The sequence below is a fragment of the Vicia villosa genome, linkage group LG5, assembly GCF_029867415.1.
Source record: "Vicia villosa cultivar HV-30 ecotype Madison, WI linkage group LG5, Vvil1.0, whole genome shotgun sequence".
NCBI lineage: Eukaryota > Viridiplantae > Streptophyta > Magnoliopsida > Fabales > Fabaceae > Vicia > Vicia villosa.
This window is the reverse complement of record NC_081184.1, coordinates 165,316,796-165,338,168: the sequence shown is the minus strand read 5'-3', so window position 1 is coordinate 165,338,168 and position 21,373 is coordinate 165,316,796. Positions and strand designations below refer to the sequence as shown.

Here is a 21,373-nt window from a genome sequence, read left to right as displayed (position 1 = left end):
GTGGAGAGATTAAATAAATAATACTGTAATATCTTTGATATCGTGGTATATATTAAGTGAAATAAGGATGTTGACACAATTAAAAATATAGATATAGTATTTGAGTAGTGGGAAAAGGTGGGACGTGTAATAAAAGTGAACCGTTGAATCGTGTGTGAAAGTATCCTGTCATGAAATACGAAGAATCCAAATAATATACTATTCACACTTAATAAATAAATTAATAAAAGCTCCTTATTTTTATGATTAAGTGAGCACGAATGTATAAATTTTTGGTTTAAATGAATTTTTAATCTTCCTTTTAAATAGACGTATGTGATATTGTTGATTAGAATAATTTATTAATTAATATTTGTTATTAAAAAATATAATAATTAAGAACTTTAAATAATTTTTGTTAGAAATGAACTAATTAAAGTTTTGAAGAAATTTTTTGTTTCAAGGTCTATTTCATTACAGTAGAATGAGTTCAATTCCCTATAGAAATAATGTTTAGCCAGTATTCATACCTCAGTTCATAACTCTGGATTAATAGGGTCTCTTTCCCCTAAGAATCAGAGACTATAAAGTCAAAAAAAAATAAGTCCAATATCCAAGATGATAATAAACAATATGTGAATAAACTATATAAACATTAGTCAGTCGTATTTATTGAAAATTTGATGTGAGACTTTAATGAAAAACGAGACTTTAATGAAAAACAAAACCAACATATTTTCTATCTGCAACTCTTTGCTTCTTTTCTAACTAACATATTCATCAATTAAAATTCTAATATCATATAAATATCCTTCCATAAAACCACACAAACTTGAAAGTCTATACAAGAAATTCCGAGATAAATTCAAAGTATAGTATTTTCACTATATATATCATTATGATATTAAGTTTCTTGTCATGTCAAGCTGAAGATATGCTTTTGATGGTACTTGATTAGATTGAATCGTCGATGGCCTTCAACATCTGGTTTTTGAGTGAATAGGGGGTGTACCTGCAAGGTACTCTGACGCCAAAGTGAGAAGGAGAGAGCAAGGGAGTGCAAGTACTGAGACTAGGTGAGAATGAACGAATTACCTGACCCTCTAGTGAAAGAGGGTATATACAGACCCCAGCGCGGGGCTAAGATTTCCCTATTTTGAGCTGGATCGTTGGAGGCTCAAAACAAAGGAAACTGCAAGGATGACACGTGGTAGGGCAGAGTCAGCAAGTGACTCGTATCCTGGTCGAACCGACCGTTCGGAGGTGGTAATCGAAATTCCCGCAAGTGGGTGACCACGTGCTCTTTGTGAAACACGTGTGGCTGAAGCTCCAACGGTCACCAAGGGGAGCAAGTGCGTTTGGGCTTAGACAGTGGATTGGGTCTGCCCGTCCTTGGGTCTGCATGGCCCAAAATAGGAGCCCCCAAGTCGTTGTTTCTATTAGAAATAATGACTTGAATCATCACGGTTGCCGGGGAGGACCAAGCAAACTTCGAGATTGCGTTTGTGGCGACCAATTTTGTTTGAACTCCTGGTTGGAGGGGATTATAGGCTTGTTACCCGGAGGATGATCGAGATGATATCTCTGGTGAGTTTTTGGAGTTGAGATGAACGTCCTCGGGGTCGCGTCGGGGAGTATGCCCCACGGTCTGCGAGGATTTCATGGGGATAAACTCGCGGGAGCCCCGAGGAGTCATGTCACCGAGGAGATGGGAGGTCGTAACCAGAATTTCAAAGGGTGGAGTCTCCTTGCTGGCCTTTGAATGGGAACGTCGCTTGGAACCTTTACGCGTGACAACTATTAAGGTGTTATTATGACACTTGGTAAGCGTGTCACATGTGGTGGCTGTTTTAAGACGCCATTATGACCTAGGTAAGTCTAGCAGCCCTAGGCAATGATGGCAATGAAGACGCCTTTTAATAGTTCCCCGCGCGAATCTATTTATAAAAGAAGGAGAAGAAATCATTTGAAATGTTTCTAAGTTTTCTTCCATTTGCTATGCACATTTTGCTTTCAAGTTTTGAGGATCTTTACGCTGCTTTTTCGCCTTCATCCTTCCTGAATCCATCAAGTAAGTGACTCTGTTCTCTATCTTTGGATACTCATGTTAGGAATCTTAGAGACAATTAGGGATCTGGGTAGGATGAATTCGTTGTATATTCTACGAAGACTTCATGCATTTCTTGATTAGGACATGAATATTCCGGGGAGGTGTCGGGGAGGATTTATTAGTATTCATATGCTTTTTAGGAATAGATTATGAGTTTCCGGGGGTGTCGCGAAGAATGTACAGGGAAGGAAGTTTGGCTGCTTTATAACAAAATATTCTAGTCAATTTTACTTCCTTTTTTTTTTTTGGTTTATCACCACTGGTATAGTCCGGTTCAGGAGAATGTTCTGCCATCAAGTGATTACAACCCCGACCTGATCGCAGTTGTAGAGGATCGAACCACGGTCCTCCCTACCAAATTCAACGCCAATCACCACTGAATCAACTAACGATCTTTGATTATACATGGATTCAAGAAAATTAATGACACAAAACCAACTTTTTTTAATCAACGTGAAAGTGCTGATTTTTGCTTATATATAATCCTGACCGGAGGGAGTAAGATTTTCAAGTTTCATTCTTTTGTGTGAGGTAGACAATTCACTTGTGTTTGTTGGTTGAATCATTGTGAATCTTATCAAGAGACATTTTAAATATCTTGTGCCAATTGCATTTTATCTTATCTTTTTCATGCAAGTGACAATTATTCATCTCTATTTTATCCACTAGATTAATTCACTCTTTGTAAGTTTTTCAATTTCTTCTTAGTTCTTGTATGTTTTTTTAAGGTAGTTCTTGAATGATTGACTGAATAATATTGAATTCAGTCATGTCAAAAATCCTTATTTTTGTTTGTGTTTTAGGGTAGTTCAACTCCTTATTTTTCATTTTCTCTAAAACAACTCTTTTCATCATGTTTTTCGAAACTAGAACATTATGTTGAGGATTTTTTTAGAAGATGATAAAGAATAATGAAATGAATAGTTTTGTTGCTGTTGTGTTCCTCATCACCATGCAGAGCCATTTGCAACAGCCTTCTATATAAAATCTATACTACTATCTTCTAAGATTTAAATGTCAAACTATTCAAATTCAAATACTCAAGTATTCATTCTTTGAAACTAATATTCAATTCAATTTAAGATAGTATTTGATTCTTCCCTATCTCCCATTTTATAAACTAAAACAACAACCTTGTATGCTTTTTCATATTAACAATGCAAGTGTAAATTCTATGCTTGCAGTTCATGATTCCTAAGTCCATTTTCTCAATCCACAACATCACTGCCAAAAAGCTTAAATTGGTTGGCATCAAGAACCAATTTTCTTATAGAAGAGAATGCACCCATGATTCCTGCACCAGTGAATACAACCATGATTGAGATGTTGATCAAGTAAGTGAATGATGATTTTGGAGGCTTGTGTGTTTTGTTGTATAGAATCATAGGCAAAACAAAATCCAGAGGAATGAAACCAACAGCACCAACCACGCCATTTATGTCTCCGAAAAATGGCAACATGGCTGCTATAAATCCACAGAAAATCATGTAAATTGTTCGTAGAATTATCCGTGGAAGAAGATTTCTCTTGGAAAAGATCCCTTGCTTCACGTCAGCTGATTTTTTCTCCATTATCTCGTAAGCAACTTGAGAATAAACCTGTACATATGATGATACTAACATTGTTATATTGCTTTTTTGGTGATTAGTATGGTTCTAAATTGCAGTCTACAAACCAACGTAGTTTGCATTCATCTGAATACCTCCGCAATATCAAGAATAACTATAATTTCAACCGTAACTACAACTGCAATTAAACCTATACAACCTTCTATGTTTGTGTTTGTGAGCTTACCAAACCAATTGCAAAGAGCTGAAGAAGAACAAAGATGACGGCGAGTCCAAGGACCCAAGTTGGAGCCAAAGAAGGTCCTTCATCTGGCAGCAAACTCTTCAAAATATTTGAATTGGACTTATTTCCAAATACCCAATATCCAGAAACCGCAGCAGAGTAGAAAGTCACCAATATAACAGCATAACACATAGTAAGGCCTTTTATCATCTTTCCAGTTGCAGGAGGTGCTAGAGTTGCCTAAATAATTAATTCATAATGACAAATTGGTCAATCTAAGTTCAAGAATGTAATTATTTCAACATAGAAAGAGGAATTGATTTTGTTACTTGTATCTCAGGTAATATTCCATTCCCAAATATTGCTGCAATTATGGAGATGGCAGTGAAGGCACTGAAGGCCCTTGAGGATTTCTTGGGCTCTAAGGAATAGTCCCTTGGAGGGGCATTTTTGGATGTACCTGTAAAATGGATTCATATAAGAGTTGAAGGTTAATCACATGATTAGTGTTAATTTGTAGCATAAATGTAATTAAGGGGTAATAAATTTGTACCTGCATGAATACAAGCACCAACTACTAGGAAGGTGTAGCCTAAGCTGAGAAAAAGTGAACACAAGTTGATGTGTCGTAGGGAATGGAAAGTGGGAAGCTGAGACAGAACTATCATTACCACTGTCACCATTGCTATGAAATGGTACAATTTTAATGATCCATGAGGCGCAATATTGGAGTACACAATCTTCCAAAGAAAAGCAAACATCAAGGAAAAGTGAAAAATCCCTAAAATAACAAGTCGAAAGCCATTTACATTTTACACAGTAAATCATTGCACATTAGTGTTTCTACTAGAACTTAACAATGTCTATTAATAGTTCATGTAAGATCCACATACCTTATATCTTAATTACGATAACTTATCGGTTTGATGTTTCGGTCGAATATTTATTTTTTTATGCCATTTAAATTAAATTAATCTTTACATTATAACACTTAATTAGTTTATTTTTATACTATGAGTAACAAAATATAATATGTGACACATTTACGAGAACAATAAAGAGTTTGAAATAATCTCTATTAACATTGACATTTATTAGTCTTACAAGTTTATGCGAGATTCATTTTTAAACGGTAAGATCCACATCCATTTTATCCGATAAAAATTAGATGTTGGAATAGGCGATAAACATATAATGTTGTTAGTATTTCAAACCAGCACAAATAATTAGATTACTATTCCTATTTTCAAATATAGACATTTTTGAAAAAAATTCTTGTCTCTTTTATTTTTAAATTTTTTAATTGTATTAATCATTTTTACTGGCATATTAATTGTTACACTTACATATTATTTTTATAATGACAAAAAAAGCTCTTTTAAAAAGAGATATGTGTATGAATTTCTTCCAACTAAATCCAAAGTTATGTATTCGAGTTTAAATCTGAGAATATCATTGTGTAAAATTTCTTGAACAAAAATGTTATTGTGTTGTATTTTTCTTCAATTTGAGAAATGAGTCTCTACAATTGTGGACAAAAGCATATCTAATTTATAAATAGAAAGATAAATTTATGGAAATAATACAAATGGTTAATTTTTCAGTCAAGCAATAATTGACCTGTTTAAAGAAATTGTTCTAAAATAATTATTACTTCCAATTTTTAAGATGATTTTATACATTGATTTAAGATGACAAAGTAACAACTTTATTTCCAGTTTTTAATGATAATTCCATTTTATATCTATGCTAGCTATTGTAGTACGTATTACATTTTCAGTTTGTCACTACTCAATTTATAACATTTTTTTAGTTTCAGTAAGGGAAGTAAATACCCATACTTTATATAGACCATAATATTTTGTGTCAGAAAATGTATAGAGTGAGTACGATTCTTGACTACAATAACAAGTTGCTTTCGTTGATGTCACTATCATGCGAAGTCTCCATTATTTTTTGGGTAAAGAGTCTGTTTCTTTGAGTAAATATAAAAACTCTATTTTCCTTGTATACTTCATCTTGATTGTAGAGTGACGTTATGTAAACGTAATGTCAACCGATTAAAAAAGACAAAAGAACTTATAAATTTATAATATGTAATCTTCTATCTATTATGAAAAAGAAAGGCAATAACATGTGTTACTGTTTAACAGTTTTATATACTTTTTTTTGTCAAAAAAGAAATAAAACAAGATGATTGGTTATAAAACTAAACTCATAAAGTTATTAGTAGTTAAATTATAGCAAACCTGAAGGCATTCACCAGCAAGCAGAATAGCCCCTACGCCTACGCCAGTGTTGATAGCCGTTTGAATAAAGATTACAAAATAGAACATCCAACCAGAACCTGTCATCAATGAAACCGACGAAATTAATATACATCCATTAATATTGCGTACACATCTAGAAAACCGATTCAAATATGCTTCTCATTGCTCTTTATAAAAAAACCCTATAAAAAGTATCGATAAAATAAATGGATCAGACTATTAAAAAGAAAAGTACTTCTTGATGAAACCAACTATACGTGCATAATAAATTTGAGAATCTCTGCATAATAAATTTCTATCTCTATTCGTTTCCAACTCTTAATACATTAAAAAAAATTATATAAAAAAGAAAAATTATGAAAGATTTTATAAAATTGTCCTCTTTATTACTAATATGTGAAAAATAAATTTCCATAATTAAAAAGAGAAAGAATAACAAATATTTAAGAATATAATAAAAAAATATTATTAATTATTCATTGAAATTATTAAACGACTTACATTTGAATACAATTTTTAATTAGGAACACATTTTAAAGATACTAATTACTAAAAAAGTAAATGAAATAAAATCATATTTAAAATTTAAAAAAATTGAATACACACAACTCAAAAAAATATTTATATAATTAATTTATTAACTTGTGTCTTTGGAGCACGAATTAGTAAAATATACTACTCCTTTATATATAATTAATTAGTATTAATTATTTCACTTTAGATTCACTTAATTAACCACTTTCAAATTTATTGATGATGTTTAAAATTGCATAAACAGTGAATGTGGTTCAAATTTGAGATTTTTCAGTTCATTGATTGTTGACTTTAATTTCAAGTTGAACCTAATCCGGTAAGAAGTTATTAATGTTTGAAATGGGCGTATCCTGAATATAGAGAAATTAATGACAGAAAATACTGTAGAAAAGAATTTAGGATGAAAATGCTGAAGGAAAAAAAATTAGAAAAAATGAAAAGCCAGATGAACAAATTGCAAACGTGCCTTAACAAGCGACGGTTGCAGAGTAGTAATCACATCACCTAACACATCGGCGGCGAGTTCCCGGAACCGAATATGACGGCGACCGGCGTTTTCACAGTGATCAAGAACTTTAGACATGAGACCATAAGAGTAGAACGTCACAACGCCCATAACCGTTAGGCATAACATCCCAATCCACCACCCTAATCCTCTGAACGCGTACGGCAGCGTCAGAATCGTTGGTCCAACTATCGCCGTCGTTAAGTGAAATCCGGCGTGCCACCATTGACCTGTGTAAATTGATACAGATATTTGATAAATTGATTGATTAGAGAGAAAAAGAAAGAGGAAAAATGTTGAAGTTGAAGATTGCGTGCGTGCCTTTGGATTGGAGGACGAAAGCGGCTCCGGCGTCGTCGTCGTCGGAAAGATGAGTGTCTTTGGGTGGATTTGCCATAGTGAGAGCAGAGAGAGAATTAGGAGAGTTAATTTTTCATGAAAAGAGTGTGTGAATAGAAAAGTGGAGTTTGTGCGGTTAATTATTGTTTTTCGGCATTCTTAAAGGTTGAAGAAAGAATGAAGCGCGTGGATTATGTGGGATTGAGAATGTGGAGTCATAATTGTGGAGTCGTGTATATATAGGCTAAGTATTAGAAAAAATAGTTAAGGTAGCATGTGGAATTAATTGTTTAAAAAATTATGGATTTACCTTATGGTATACATACTTTAGTTAAATTATATCGCATACATATTTTATATTTAGACACAAACATAAATAAATTAAATAATAAATAATAAAAAATTTAGGAGAAAATTAAGATATAATTTTTTAGATATAGTTTTTTATTATTTTCAAATAAAAAATAAGAAAAGTGAGGTGTAAAATAGGAAAAAATTATAGATATTTTATATTTTTATTAGAAAATATTCAAAAATATCACACTTATAAAACTATATCTAAATTTTTTTTCTTTTACTATTTTGTTTGACTACATAGGTGTACTTAAATACAAAATATTTGACTATGCTCGAACAAATCTCACTTTTAGAAAGATATTTTAAAAATTAATTTAATAAAAATTAAGTGTAAATTCACATGGTTCTGTTTGGTAAGACATATTTTCGAGCTTATAGCTTATGTCTTATGTCTTATAAGCTCATATGATAATTTAGACCCGTTTGGTAACGGTCTTTTCATCACGAGCTTATAGCTTATTTTACTAGCTTATAGCTTATTTTCCAGACGCTATTTCAAATAGCGTTTTAGCTTATGTCTTATAGCTTATTATTTTTTCTTCCTTTTTTATCCTTATTATTTTAATTAAAATCCATTTTTAACCTTTATAATTTATTTTAATTTAAAATAAAATAATTAATATATTAAATATCTTTTATGTCATTTTACATTTATAAGTTAATTGAGTTGCTAATTTTATCAAACACTTCAATTAGCTTATAAGCTATCAGTCTCAACTATCCGCTATAAGTTATTAGTCATCTGTCATCAACCATCAGTCATAAGCTATAAGCTATCAGTTAGCTTATTAGTCAACCTCTATTTTTACCAAACAGACCCATGATAGATATGAGTTTTTAGTAGTTAAGATTAATATCATTTTATCTCATTTAAAAAGTTGTGAATCTAACCTTCACACATAACGATTATGTCATTTTAGATCTTGTAGAAATTGATTTAAAAAATGCATATGAAAAATATTGACCGAACATTTTTTGTTTTCTTAATGAGATTAAAAGTAGTGCTTTGTCAGTGTAAAATATTTTACACGGTGTATCACCTTAAAAACAAATATTTTTATGTGATTCTTCGACTGAATTAGGTAAAATTAATTGTTAAATTCTCTGGTGAAATGTATATACTGTACATTTTATTTTCTATCAATCTTATTTATTTGTGTTTTATTTTATTTAAATATGTTTTAAAAATTATAACTTATTTATATGTTTTATTTTATATAAATATGTCTTAAATGTTATGACATTTTTAAAATATTATAACTTATTTATTTTTATTTTATTTTATTTCAATATGTCTTAAATATTATGCCTTATTTAAATATCTTTTAAATATTTAATTTATTATTATTTCAAATAAACTAAACTGATTTAACAGTTTTTTGAAGTGTTAATAATATTTCTTAAAAAATAAATAAATTGATGAATATTTTATTTCAAAAATATTAAATAAATTATTTAATTTTAATTAACTAAATATTTGAAAAATAGAACATTTATTTGAATTTTATTGAATTTATTATTATTACAAAATAATATTTAAGTTTGTAGATCTGACTTCTAAATTTATAAAATACATTTAATTAATTAATAATATTTAAATGAGTAATAATATTTTAAGATATATTTAAATAAAATAAGACATAAATAAATAATTCATAATATTTAAGATATATTTAAGTAAAATAAAACATAAATAAATAAGTTATAATATTTAAAATATATTAAAATAAACCATAATATTTAAGACATAAATAAATTAAGAGATAAATAAATAATTTATAATATTTTAAACATATTTAAAAAAATAAGACATAAATAAATAAATCATGATATTTAATATATATTTAAATAGTCAACATATTTAAATAAAAAAACATAAATAAATAAGACATAGCTAACTAAGGGCCCGTTTGTTTTGTCTTTTTTTAAAAATAATTTTTATAGTGTTACATAATTTTGTGAATTTTTTTTTTTTATAAAGAAACTTTTTATAAAAGTTTCAAATAAAAATTTTATTTGAATAATTATTCTTAAAACGTGATTTTAGCCTTTTAGGTATTTCATCTATTTTTGGGAAAAAAATAGGATATCAAAATTTCAAAAAATCATTTAATTTTGAAGCTATTTCAAATAGATTTTTCATAAAAATCATTTTTAAAATATAACTTTTTAAAAAAATTGTAATTTTGACTAAGTTTTGGTCTTCAATAATGTATGTTTATGTTATAGGATATAAAATTAGTGTTTCATTTTAGAAAAATCGAATATTAAAAAACTTGTAATAATTTGAAAAACGGTTTTGAAAAATCTATTTTAAAAAATACAAAGAAAAAAATTCATTTTTTAAAAGCTGAAACAAACAGATCCTAAGACATATGGCTAACAAATTATACAATATATAAATTCCCTGGGAGAATTTAATAATTGAATTTGTCTAGCCCACTAGTACGGGTGAGAATAGGCTGAGTCGAGTTAGGCTTTGTCAAGTTTGAGTCTGGCCTATTAAAAAATTCAAAGTCTAAGTCTGAAATGTAGTCTATCGTAGGTTTATGTTTTTTGCCCTAACCTGATCTTTTTTAGGGTTTGTTTGACCTATTAGCTTATTTAAAAGTCTATTTCATTTGAACATTTGTAAATAAGTCATTCAACTCGATTTTATATAGACTAACAAATTAAAAGATTAGTGGAATTAAATGTTTGTTTGTAATGACTTATTTTAATTTACTTAGTAGCATAAATTTTGTGATATTATTTGTTTGAGAGAACTTATAGAAGCAATTTATGACATTGTTCATAAGTTTTTTTTATCTTATTTTCATAATTTCTTTAAGATAGCTAAGATTTATTTTTATATTTTAATTCAAAGTATAAAATATAATATAATAATAATAAAATTATTCATATTCATTCAAATAGACCGACCTCGTATGTTTAAAAGGCTTTTTATATGACCTGTGATCTATCCATTTTAGCTAAATAGGCTTATAAAAAAGGCTAAGCATTTTCTATTTATTTTTTTGAAATATTACTATTTAAAAAAATTATAATTTTGACTAGGTTTTGGTATTCAATAATGTTTGTTTATGTTATATGATGTCAAAAATAATATTTTAATTCCAAAAAATGAATATAAAAAAATTTATAATATTTTAAAAAACAATTTTGTAAAATCTATTTTAAAAAATACAAAGAAAAAATCTATTTTTTTAAAGCTGAAACAAACATACCCTTATTTATTTACTTTTGATCACTTTTAAGAAATGAAATTTTAATGATATGTTTTTGGACAAAAATCAAAATAAAATGGAATGTTAATAGAATTCGACAAAATGTATATACTCCCTCCGTTTTTTAATATAAATCATTTTAGACTTTTCACACAGATTAAGAAAAATAATAATTGTTGAATGAAAATGAGGAATTATGAAGGTTTTTATAAAATTATCCTTCATTAATGACATGTGGAAGATAAATTTATATAATTGAAAGGAAAGAGAATAATAAATATTTAAGGATATAATAGGAAAAATAACATTAATTATTCATTAGAATTGTAAAACGACTTATATTAAAATATAATTTTTTTTCCAAAACGACTTATAATAAAAAACGGAGAGAGTACTTGCGATTGTAAGAGACTTTGTGTGCGAATATTGGACAAAAATAAAGGCAATGTAATGTCATGACAAATAATGAAAATGGTAATAGAAATTGATTGAATGTATATTGTACATGCAATTAGTACAACTCTTGTTGAAAAGAATCAGCTCACGTATAGATTGTAAAGAGTCTCCATGTGCGCATATTTGGGTTTGTATCAAATTAATGAACTAATTCCCCTAGTCTAGAGTTATGGTATTTATGGAGATCCTTTTGGCCGATTCAGGAGGAGAGAAATTGTTTTGTCCTAGTTTTCTAAACTAAGGAAATTGATTCTTCCTTATATCGTGGGAGAGTGTATAAGAAAAGGGAGTTTGAATTGAGTTTTTAGATTTAAATCTTTAATGTTAACCAGAATACAAACAACACAAAGCTAACAATAATAAATAACAATGTATCGCCCTAATTTATATAATGAATTTCTGTAAATAAATTATGTGATTGCATGTTTGTTTATTTATGATTTAATGTGTTGGAGGAACCCTTAGGTGTAAGGTGATAGCCTTAGAAATGCAGAATTTAATATGTTTGACGTGTTTGAGTAATAACTTAGAGATTTGGGGGTGATAGGAGTGAAACTAGTTAATATTAGTTGATTGAAATTGTTTTACTTGTTTAGATAGTATCAGGAGAATATTATTTAAAATAAATATTTAGTTGGAATGGTCATTTATTTTATTTAGTTAGAATAAAGTTTTAATTAGAATTATAATATAATAAAATAAATTAGAGTATGAAGAGAGATGTGGAGGGCGATGAGGTGATTACATGAGGATAAGTTGGGGTAAAGGAGGGAAAATATAATTAAGGAGAAAATTGTTATTATAACAAGGAAAGATTGGAAAGAGGGAAGTCAGTTAGATCATACATGAAAAAATTTAGAGAAAAGACAAAGAGGCTAGGGCATAGGAGATAAAGAGCTTGAGGTTGAGGAGGAACTCTAGGATTCAAACTGCCTTTGCTGGAGAAAATATAAGCTAAGGGTGGGACTTCGTCTTATATAAGGGATTGTATGATAGCATGTGGGTGGGTGATTTAGTCTCTTGGTAATTGCTTTTTCTCTTCTCTATTTTTTGAACAATCAATAAGTGATGATGTTATTATGTGTATGTTTTGGATGTTCGGTAAATGATGGGTATGTTTTGTGTTGTTTGAAATCAGAGAGTGGAACTTAGGTAAATAACTTTTCATGGAAAGGGTTTTGGGGATGTTTTAGAACTGATTTTTGTAAAATAAAATGTGTAGAAAATTGCCACAGTTTCAATGGTAACCGGTTACATGGTTTTGAAGTAACCAGTTACATATGAAGCATTTTCTTGAAAAACAATATTTTTTTCTACATGTAACCGGTTACATTATCAACAAAACTTGAAATTGGGCAATTTTGGGGCATGTAACCGGTTACATGGATTGATGTGCACCCCTAGTGTTCTCATACTGCATCGGGGCTTCTATTGGACCAGCTCCCAAATAAATCACCATCATATCCACTATCTCGTCGCGGCTGATTCTAGAATGATCAAGCAACCTCCCTCTGATGGAAATGTATATGAGGCAAGCAACATCATCTAATGTAATCGTCATCTCTCCAAAGGGGAAGTGAAAAATAACGTTTCTTTATGCCATCTCTCAGCAAATAGAAAAGACCTATCTCTCAATACACGGACAATATCACAACAACATTCCCTCTACACGAGACATTTAGGCAATTACATGGGTAATCCTCTGTATACGTTCGCACACGCTTAAACCCCTATATGCGATGAAAGTAGGCAAGGATTCGTCCCTGAAAATGAATAAGAAAAAAACATTAGTGAAACAGAGAATTAGTGTATGCAGTGAAAGTTATTTTTAAATTAATAGTGGCTATGGAAATTACCATCAGCAGTGTGTAGGAGCCTATCATTTGCTTTATCCTTCAAAGAGAACCTTCACTCAGCTTGGAGGTATACTAAGCATGCAACCCCTCAGTTCCACTCGTGAATGGCGCCATTTTGTTGGAGCTGTATAGCGGCAAGCAACAAAAATTTTGGAAGTATTACTCTAGGAATTTATCGTGTCCACAGAGATGGTTGTTAGAATTCCATTCAACAATTTTGATATTTTAGAGCTTCGGTTTGAATGAATTAAAGTATGAAAACAGAAAAGTAAATATTAACACTAAAATAATCCATTCTTCGGAACAAAATGACTTATCAAGTATGCATATAATCTACTTCTCACAAACTTAAACTCATCGACCAATTATACTCAACCTATACTACTCATCAATGTCATCCAGCATTGCTCACACTCTAAGTCATTTATAACCCAAAGTAGAGAGAACTACTATATCATCTCAGCAACGATCTTTCATCTAACCTCAACAACACAACAGACATCTATATTATCAATTGTATCGATGATCTCTCAACTGATACAACTAACACGGAAGCATTAAGCTTCGACACTCATAAAGATTGTTAGCTCTAAATCTGTATCTAGAATTTAGAAACTAATATATAATAATCCCAAATAAGGATCTGAGCAGTATATGTCTATAACAACGCAAAACCTAAGCACAAAGCAAAAATCTAAGACAACAATCAACACAGATTTGTAAAGCAGATTAATTATAACGCCATGGGCTACAGATATACATGAGTTCAAAGTAAATACATAAACAAAATCCAACTAATAGGGAATACACAAAGAGGGAGAGAAAAGAACCAAAAATCTCCCGCTTTGTCAGCTCCGATCGATGATGAATCCATCTCCAATCATCCAAATGCAAGCTCCATAGTTATTTTCTAGCCTAAATCTACCAAAGAACGAGATTTGTGGAGTTTGGGTAAAAAATCCCCCAAAAATATCTGGCTTAGTAAAGGAGATCTTGCTTAGCGGATTGAGCGCGCGAAACGAGCTATGAAAAACACTTCCCCTCTATTATTGAAGCTCTTAGCGCGCTATAGCTTGGCTATGCGAGCTTCTGCAGAATTTTCCTTATATTTCTCCAAAACTGCATAATCGAGACCTTGCCTTCGATACTTTATTACTCGAAGCTTTGATATGTATCAATACTTATAAAACAAAGGAAAAATTATCAAACGGTACATAAAACAAATCAAAACTTAAGTATACAAATATTTACATAAAAGTTAGGATTTAATTATAAAAGAGAAAATAATAGAATCAATAAGTGCCATTAATATATACTCAAAATAACGATATTTTGGCACTTATCATGAAGTCAATAAATACTTTCACACGTATGTTGCACTTTTGTCCACAAATATGGACATGCCAACCAAGAATAGGAAGTAACACCACAATGCACACTCCCTGTGGTATCCAACCTGTAGATCATTGGCGTTGGGATCGTCGTCCAAGTCCAAGTTAGCATACATCGTCCCCCAACCAAGAAAACTTAGCATGTGCACCTCTAGTGTTCTCACACTGCACTAGGGCTCCCATTGGATCAGCTCCCAAATAAATAACCATCATATCCACCGCCTCATCGCGGCTGATCTTAGAATGATCAAGTAACCTCCCTATGAGGCAAGCAACATCAACTAATGTAATTGTCATCTCGCCAATGAAAAAGTGAAAATATGACATTTCTTTATGCCATCTCTCAGCAAACAGAAAAGACCTATTTCGTAGATACATCTCCAAAAAGCTATGTTTTTATTTCAATGGCAGAAACATCACTTGCCCTAGCCATCCAAAATTAATCCAAATCATCCAAATGCTATTACACATTACCTATTTTAAATGCTAATACTACCTAATGCATTAAAAGCAATGTTTTAAAAACTAGACCGGATATCAAACCGGTGAGGGTACTGAGTCACGGGTTCATTGGTCGAACCACTGGATTACTGGTCGAACCGCATGACTAAACCGGACAGCTCAATTGAATAGACTGATCGTTATAACAAAACTATATAGGTATAAAACATGTCGAACAGGATGATTTAGTCTACAATATATAACCGACACTTAAGTTTTTTAAAAAGATTATATCATAAATAAATTCACAAGTTCATAATTTAAATTTAAATTTTAAATATAGGTATCACACATAACAAAATAGTACAATTTGCAAACAAAATTTAATCGCAACATAATCGAATTGAATAAATTATAATAAAATAACTTCATTGTCTACTAAATTTAATTTTAAAGAAGAAAAAATTGTTTAAATGTTGGTATCTCCTTCTTCAATATAAAAATCAGCTGCAACAAAATCATCTGAAACATCTTTATTTTTATTTTCTTTTTTCTATTTTTTATTTTATATTTTATATTTTATATTTTATATTTTATTTTAATTTTTCATTAAAATAATCAAAATGATGTTGTTTTAAGTTTTTAAAATAAAAAAATTAAAAATACATTTAATCCACCGGTTCTAGAAAACAGTCGATTTTTTCGGTTTTACCAGTTCACACCGATTCAATGACATATCCGATCCAACAATCGAACCAGATCAGTTTACCTGGCCGGTTCTCGGTTCAACCGGCCCGATCGGTCAGTCCGGTTTTTAAAACACTGATTAAAAGTTATCTATTTTACCTAATACATAAAATCAAAATTCAAAATAAACTAAAAGAGAAACTCACTCAAAATAGTGTTGATGAGGATGCAAAATGTTGAACGTAATAGATAGAAGTAGATATTCTTATGTTGATAACAATGTTGCTCACGAACTTCAAATGATGAAGAAAAACTTTATGTAAATGAAGAATGAGAAGAGAGTGAAAATGAAGAAGGAAGCGAGTGAAAATGAAGAAGGAGAAGATTGAGAGTTTGGCGCGAGGTTTAAATACATTTACATTGAAGATGCATCTCCAAATAAATTTTTTGAATTAAAAAAAAAAACTGAGATGCATCTACGAACATACCTTAAAACACCTTTGCATCATCTCCAAATTTAATTTAGATAAAATGAAGAAATAGTTTATGTTCCTTATGTATCGGGAATTTGGAAAAAGTAAATGAGCATTGTTCTCCAAGATATAAACATCTCTATAGTTTATAGTTTTGATATAAAATATCTCTGTTTTTTTTTCCCTATCTTCTAGTTTCGTTCTAGATGGGATTTCATAATCAAACATGCTCGGAATCCTAAACGTTGAAATCTTGGAAGGCATGAAAGAGAAAAAAAAACATAAATGAATGGAAAAAGATATATCTATAAATGAATAAAGGCAATAAAGGCTCTGAACCAGTTTGTCATTGGACACAATACTTTTTTCTTTTACACTTTTGATAAAATTTTAGGTTAAACATAATTTTTTGGAATTATAATTTTTGGCCTAAGTTACTACTATTAAACTTGAGAATTAATTTATGAGTCGCATTAGTTGGGTTGATAAGTCACCATTTTCTCCTATGTAATCATTACAAAAGAAAATGATTCCCTAAAAAGGCATGAAACGAAACAAAAACCAGACATAGAGTTGAATATAAATGAAAACCAATTTTAATTCCTTGAATATTATTATTGCAGAAGAAATCTAAAAACAAACATCTTGTTCAACACAGATTTGAACAAAGCCAAAGTCAATTAAGATTTAATCTGTAGTTTCTCCTCCAGCTTTGCAACAATAGATTTGTTGTATTCCTCCATTTCCTTCTTGTATCCCTCCATTGCCTCAGATGCTTTACCACTCCACAATTCTTTATCTTTTTCACTCATATCCTTCCACTTCAATGAAATCAGTGTTCTAAGCATACCTTCTCCAATTTCTGGACGTTCCTCTAGTATACTCTTCCTTGCTTCTTTGCTGAAAAGAATATACGAGGAAGCAGGTCTCTTAGGCCTGTTTGGATCAAATTCCTTACTTTGTTTCTTCTTCTGACGATTCAGTTTTGTTTCCTTTATCATGTTTTCAGTTTTCTCCTTCTTCTTGAGCTTTTGCAAGGCTTCATGTTTCTGAAGTTTCATGTGCTCTTCCTCGTCTTTCATCATGTTTGCAGCATCCTCTTCTTTTTTCTGTTTGTATGCCTCCATTTCTTGTGCATATTTCTCCTTGTTCTTCTTTGCAATCTAAAAGTTTCACAATTATTAGTGTGTAAGAATGTATTTCATTTAGATAAAAAGATTAATGAAAACTTATGGGTTTTTTTTTTTACCTCTTCATAAGGCCTCTTTTGTTCTTCTGTCATGTTTTTCCATTCCTCGCCTGTGATCTTGGAAACCTGACATTAAGACACAAACATCACATTAAGTAAAGTTATTCTTCAATCATAATATTTCAAAATAAAGTTCCTCTCTATTTGTTTTATCATACTAATCTACACAGCCTCCAAAAACATGAGGTGGCTCTGGCTTCATATGATTTCAATTACCTCCAAGACACCCTTGTTGTCTGCAAGAATAGCTGCTCTTCTATCATTTGTAAACAAGAAATAAGCAGACAAAGGATGCTTTGGTTTCAATGGATCCTTCTCTTTCTTCTTCTTGTTCTTGTTCTCTTTTTCTGTCTCTTGTTTGAATTGCATATACTGCTCAAGCAACTCCATAGCAGTTTTCTGCTTCTGCTCTTCTTCCAAGAGTTTCATTGCCTCACTCTCACGTTTTTCCTTTGTAATTACCTGCAAATAAGCTTCTTTTTCTGCAAGGTATTTCTCTTCGTAAGGCTTCTTCTCTTCTGCACTAACTGTCTTCCATTTCGCACCCAGAATGTTTGAAATGTCCTTAAACTCTGCCTCCGGATTCGCCTTCTTTACCTGCATCAACCAAATCCTTAAATCCAAATTCAAAAGATTGAAACAAAATTGATTAAATGTTATCCACTAATCCTCATAGATTAGATTGATTATATACAAAATATACCTCATGCCATTGGTCTTTGACCCATAACATGTAAGCATGAGTTGGCCTTTTTGTCTCAGAGCATCCATTCTTCTTCTTCTTGTCCTTCTTCTCTTGTTCCTTATCTTTCACCATAGGCAAATTCTGTAGATTATGATGCAATCATAAGCACAAATTTGTTATTAATCGCTATAAAATAGTACAGACCGAAATTCATTTAATATCACTACGACCACGATCACCGTCACAACACCAGACCGAACTTGCGACGGCCACAAGCCGTGTCGCAACACTATTCAGATTGAAATTGCGACGATCACGAGCAGTATCACAATACATGTACCGATCTTTATTTAACTCACTGTTTTTTAATTAATTTCTACCCTAAAAACATTTTAATTAGGCTCAAATTTGAAAATTCATGAATTTTATAGATCTAAACATATGTAACCCTAAATTGAAAAAGACGCCTAAGTTCAAAAACTGAAAAACACTGAATGAAATTGAATTTGAAATGAACTAACCATGGTAGGTTTAAATTCCTTCAACTTCTGCAATTTCTTAAGTTCAATCTGAAGTTTCTCTTGCTCCTTTCCCCGATTTTCGAGTTCTTCATCCTTTTGCTTCAGGATCTCGTCTTTCTCTTTCAAGAGTTCGTCAGTCTTCTCCTTCTCGAGACGCAACTGCTGCAGTTTCTCCTGCATCTCGATCAAGTCTTGCTCGAACGATTGTTGCTTCGGCTGTTGTTTCTTCGATGCAGCTTTCCCCTTTGATTCCGCAGCTTTGATGATATTGGCATCACTGGCTGATGGAGTTTTCTCCTTGAGAGCCTTTCTGGATCCTTTTGATTTCTTTGTGGGAATTGGAATTTCGGCAACTGTATCAGCCATTGTTAGAGCGAGAGAGAAAATTGAACAGAGAAAATCTGAATGCTGTAGAAATGTAAGAGAACGGTTTGTGTTTGAGAGTAGAAATTGAAGTGCTTTTATAGGGGATTATATTGCAACGGTCATATTTTTCAAAAAATGAATGGAATGGCATTTGTGTGGAAAATGGAAATGTGATTTGGGAGTGATTCTGTGATTTAATTTTTGACCGTTGATTTCAACCAAGAGAGATTATTTACCATAGGTTTCTTTCTTCCCAAAATTGAATTTATCATTTATGGTTTTAAAGATGTATCATTGGATGGTTTTAAAAGGAAATAGCCGTTATATAAAAATGAACTATTAATAATATATTTTATATAAAAATACATTATCATATTTTTTGTTTTAAAAGAAAATAAAATAGAACAAATTTATACTATATTATTATAATAAATACATTTGATGAAAAATATAATAAATACATTATTAAAAATGTATCATTGGATGTTTTTAAAAGGAAATAGCCGTTATATAAACATAAATTATGAATTTAATTGAAATACACTGTTAGTATAAAGATATTTCATAATATCAATTAATTAAAATTGTTAATTTTAATATATATTTAATTTTTTTAAAATTAAAGTCTTCAAAAATTAAAAAAAAAAATCTATGTATTAGCTTGATTTAAAAAAAAGAATGCAGATTCAAAGTAAAAGATTATTTACCAATTGTTGTAACTTGTATGGAGAAAAAAAAAGAAGTGGAGAAAAGTTAAAAGGAATGTGTAGGTTATAGTTTTTATAGAAGATGGGTTTTTATTGATTAAAGATTACTAGTAACAAACCCGTGCGTTTGCACGGGTTCTGGTTTGGGACGCGCATTTGTTTCAGATGTATATTTTTTAATAGAAAAAAAAATATTAAAAGTAATTAACATTTTGTAAAAAAATAAGAATATTTATTATTAAATTGTGTCTAAAAAAAATTAGAAACAAAATTGAAAGCACCCAAATTAAATTGTGTCTAAATAGCCTTTTGTAACTTCTTGTTCCAGTTAATAATCAACATTGTGATAAGTAACTTCATGTTCCCATTAATATTCAATATTTTAATCAGTAACTTCAAGTTTACGTTAATATTTAATATTGTAATCAGTAAGTTCATGTTCCCATTAATATTCAATATTGTGATCGGTAACTTCATGTTCCCGTTAATATGCACTATTTTGATAAGTAACTTCATGTTCCTGTTAATATTCAATATTTTAATCAGTAACTTCAGGTTTCCGTTAATAATCAATATTGTGATCAGTAAGTTCATGTTCCCATTAATATTCACTATTTTGATCAGTAACTTCATGTTCTCGTTAATATTCAATATTTTAATTAGTAACTTCAGGTTCCTGTTAATATTGAGTATGGTGCTCAGTAACTTCATGTTCCTGTTAATATTCACTATTTTGGTCAGTAACTTCAAGTTCCCGTTAATATTTAATATTTTAATCAGTAACTCCAGGTTCCCGTTAATATTCAATATTGTGATCAGTAACTTCATGTTCTCGTTAATATTCAAAATTTTAATCAGTAACTTCAGGTTCCCGTTAATATTCAATATTGTGATCAATAACTTCATGTTCCCGTTAATATGTACTATTTTGATCAGTAACTTCATGTTCCCGTTAATATTCATTATTTTAATCAGTAACTTCATGTTCCCGTTAATATCCAATATTGTGATAAGTAACTTCATGTTCCTGTTAATATTTACTATTTTGATCAGTAACTTCATGTTTCCGTTAATATTTAGTATTTTAATCAGTAACTTCAGGTTCCCGTTAATATTCAATATTGTGATCAGTAACTTCATGTTCCCGTTAATATTCACTATTTTGATCAGTAACTTCATGTTCCAGTTAATATTCAATATTTTAATCAGTAACTTCAGGTTTCCATTTGGTGATCAGTAACTTCATGTTCCCGTTAATATTCACTATTTTGATCAGTAACTTCATGCTCACGTTAATATTGAATATTTTAATCAGTAACTCCAGTTTCCCGTTAATATTCAATATTTTAATCAGTAACTCCATTTTCCCGTTAATATTCAATATTCTAATCACTAACTTCAGGTTCCCGTTAATATTCAATATTGTGAT

The 21,373-nt window shown here is 30.3% G+C and overlaps 2 protein-coding genes across 2 annotated transcripts; both read right to left on the bottom strand.

Annotated features, from left to right (window-relative positions):
• Positions 1-3,140: 3,140 nt before the first annotated feature.
• On the bottom strand, positions 3,141-7,732 carry LOC131603702 (probable GABA transporter 2). The gene is made up of 7 exons (XM_058876118.1): positions 7,511-7,732; positions 7,189-7,419; positions 6,130-6,227; positions 4,434-4,620; positions 4,210-4,340; positions 3,884-4,120; positions 3,141-3,687 (listed from the first exon to the last, which is right to left on the bottom strand). The coding sequence occupies exons 1-7, from the start codon at positions 7,584-7,586 to the stop codon at positions 3,298-3,300; spliced, it is 1,350 nt and encodes a 449-aa protein (XP_058732101.1). The 5' UTR covers positions 7,587-7,732; the 3' UTR covers positions 3,141-3,297.
• Positions 7,733-16,996: 9,264 nt separating this feature from the next.
• LOC131608090 (high mobility group B protein 6-like) lies at positions 16,997-19,288 on the bottom strand. Its single transcript, XM_058880026.1, has 5 exons — positions 18,872-19,288; positions 18,369-18,491; positions 17,882-18,262; positions 17,666-17,731; positions 16,997-17,579 (listed from the first exon to the last, which is right to left on the bottom strand). The coding sequence occupies exons 1-5, from the start codon at positions 19,235-19,237 to the stop codon at positions 17,097-17,099; spliced, it is 1,419 nt and encodes a 472-aa protein (XP_058736009.1). The 5' UTR covers positions 19,238-19,288; the 3' UTR covers positions 16,997-17,096.
• Positions 19,289-21,373: the final 2,085 nt, after the last annotated feature.

Excerpts from the sequence above, each read along its gene's own strand:
- LOC131608090 (XM_058880026.1), bottom strand. The coding sequence starts at position 19,237 with ATGGCTGATACAGTTGCCGAAATTCCAATTCCCACAAAGAAATCAAAA. Across the intron at positions 18,492-18,871 it reads AGGAATTTAAACCTACCATG|AATTTGCCTATGGTGAAAGA; the intron begins GTTAGTTCATTT and ends CATAATCTACAG. Across the intron at positions 17,580-17,665 it reads AAAAGAGGCCTTATGAAGAG|ATTGCAAAGAAGAACAAGGA; the intron begins GTAAAAAAAAAA and ends TGAAACTTTTAG.
- LOC131603702 (XM_058876118.1), bottom strand. The coding sequence starts at position 7,586 with ATGGCAAATCCACCCAAAGACACTCATCTTTCCGACGACGACGACGCC. Across the intron at positions 4,341-4,433 it reads TGGTGCTTGTATTCATGCAG|GTACATCCAAAAATGCCCCT; the intron begins GTACAAATTTAT and ends TCCATTTTACAG. Across the intron at positions 4,121-4,209 it reads GAATATTACCTGAGATACAA|GCAACTCTAGCACCTCCTGC; the intron begins GTAACAAAATCA and ends TTAATTATTTAG.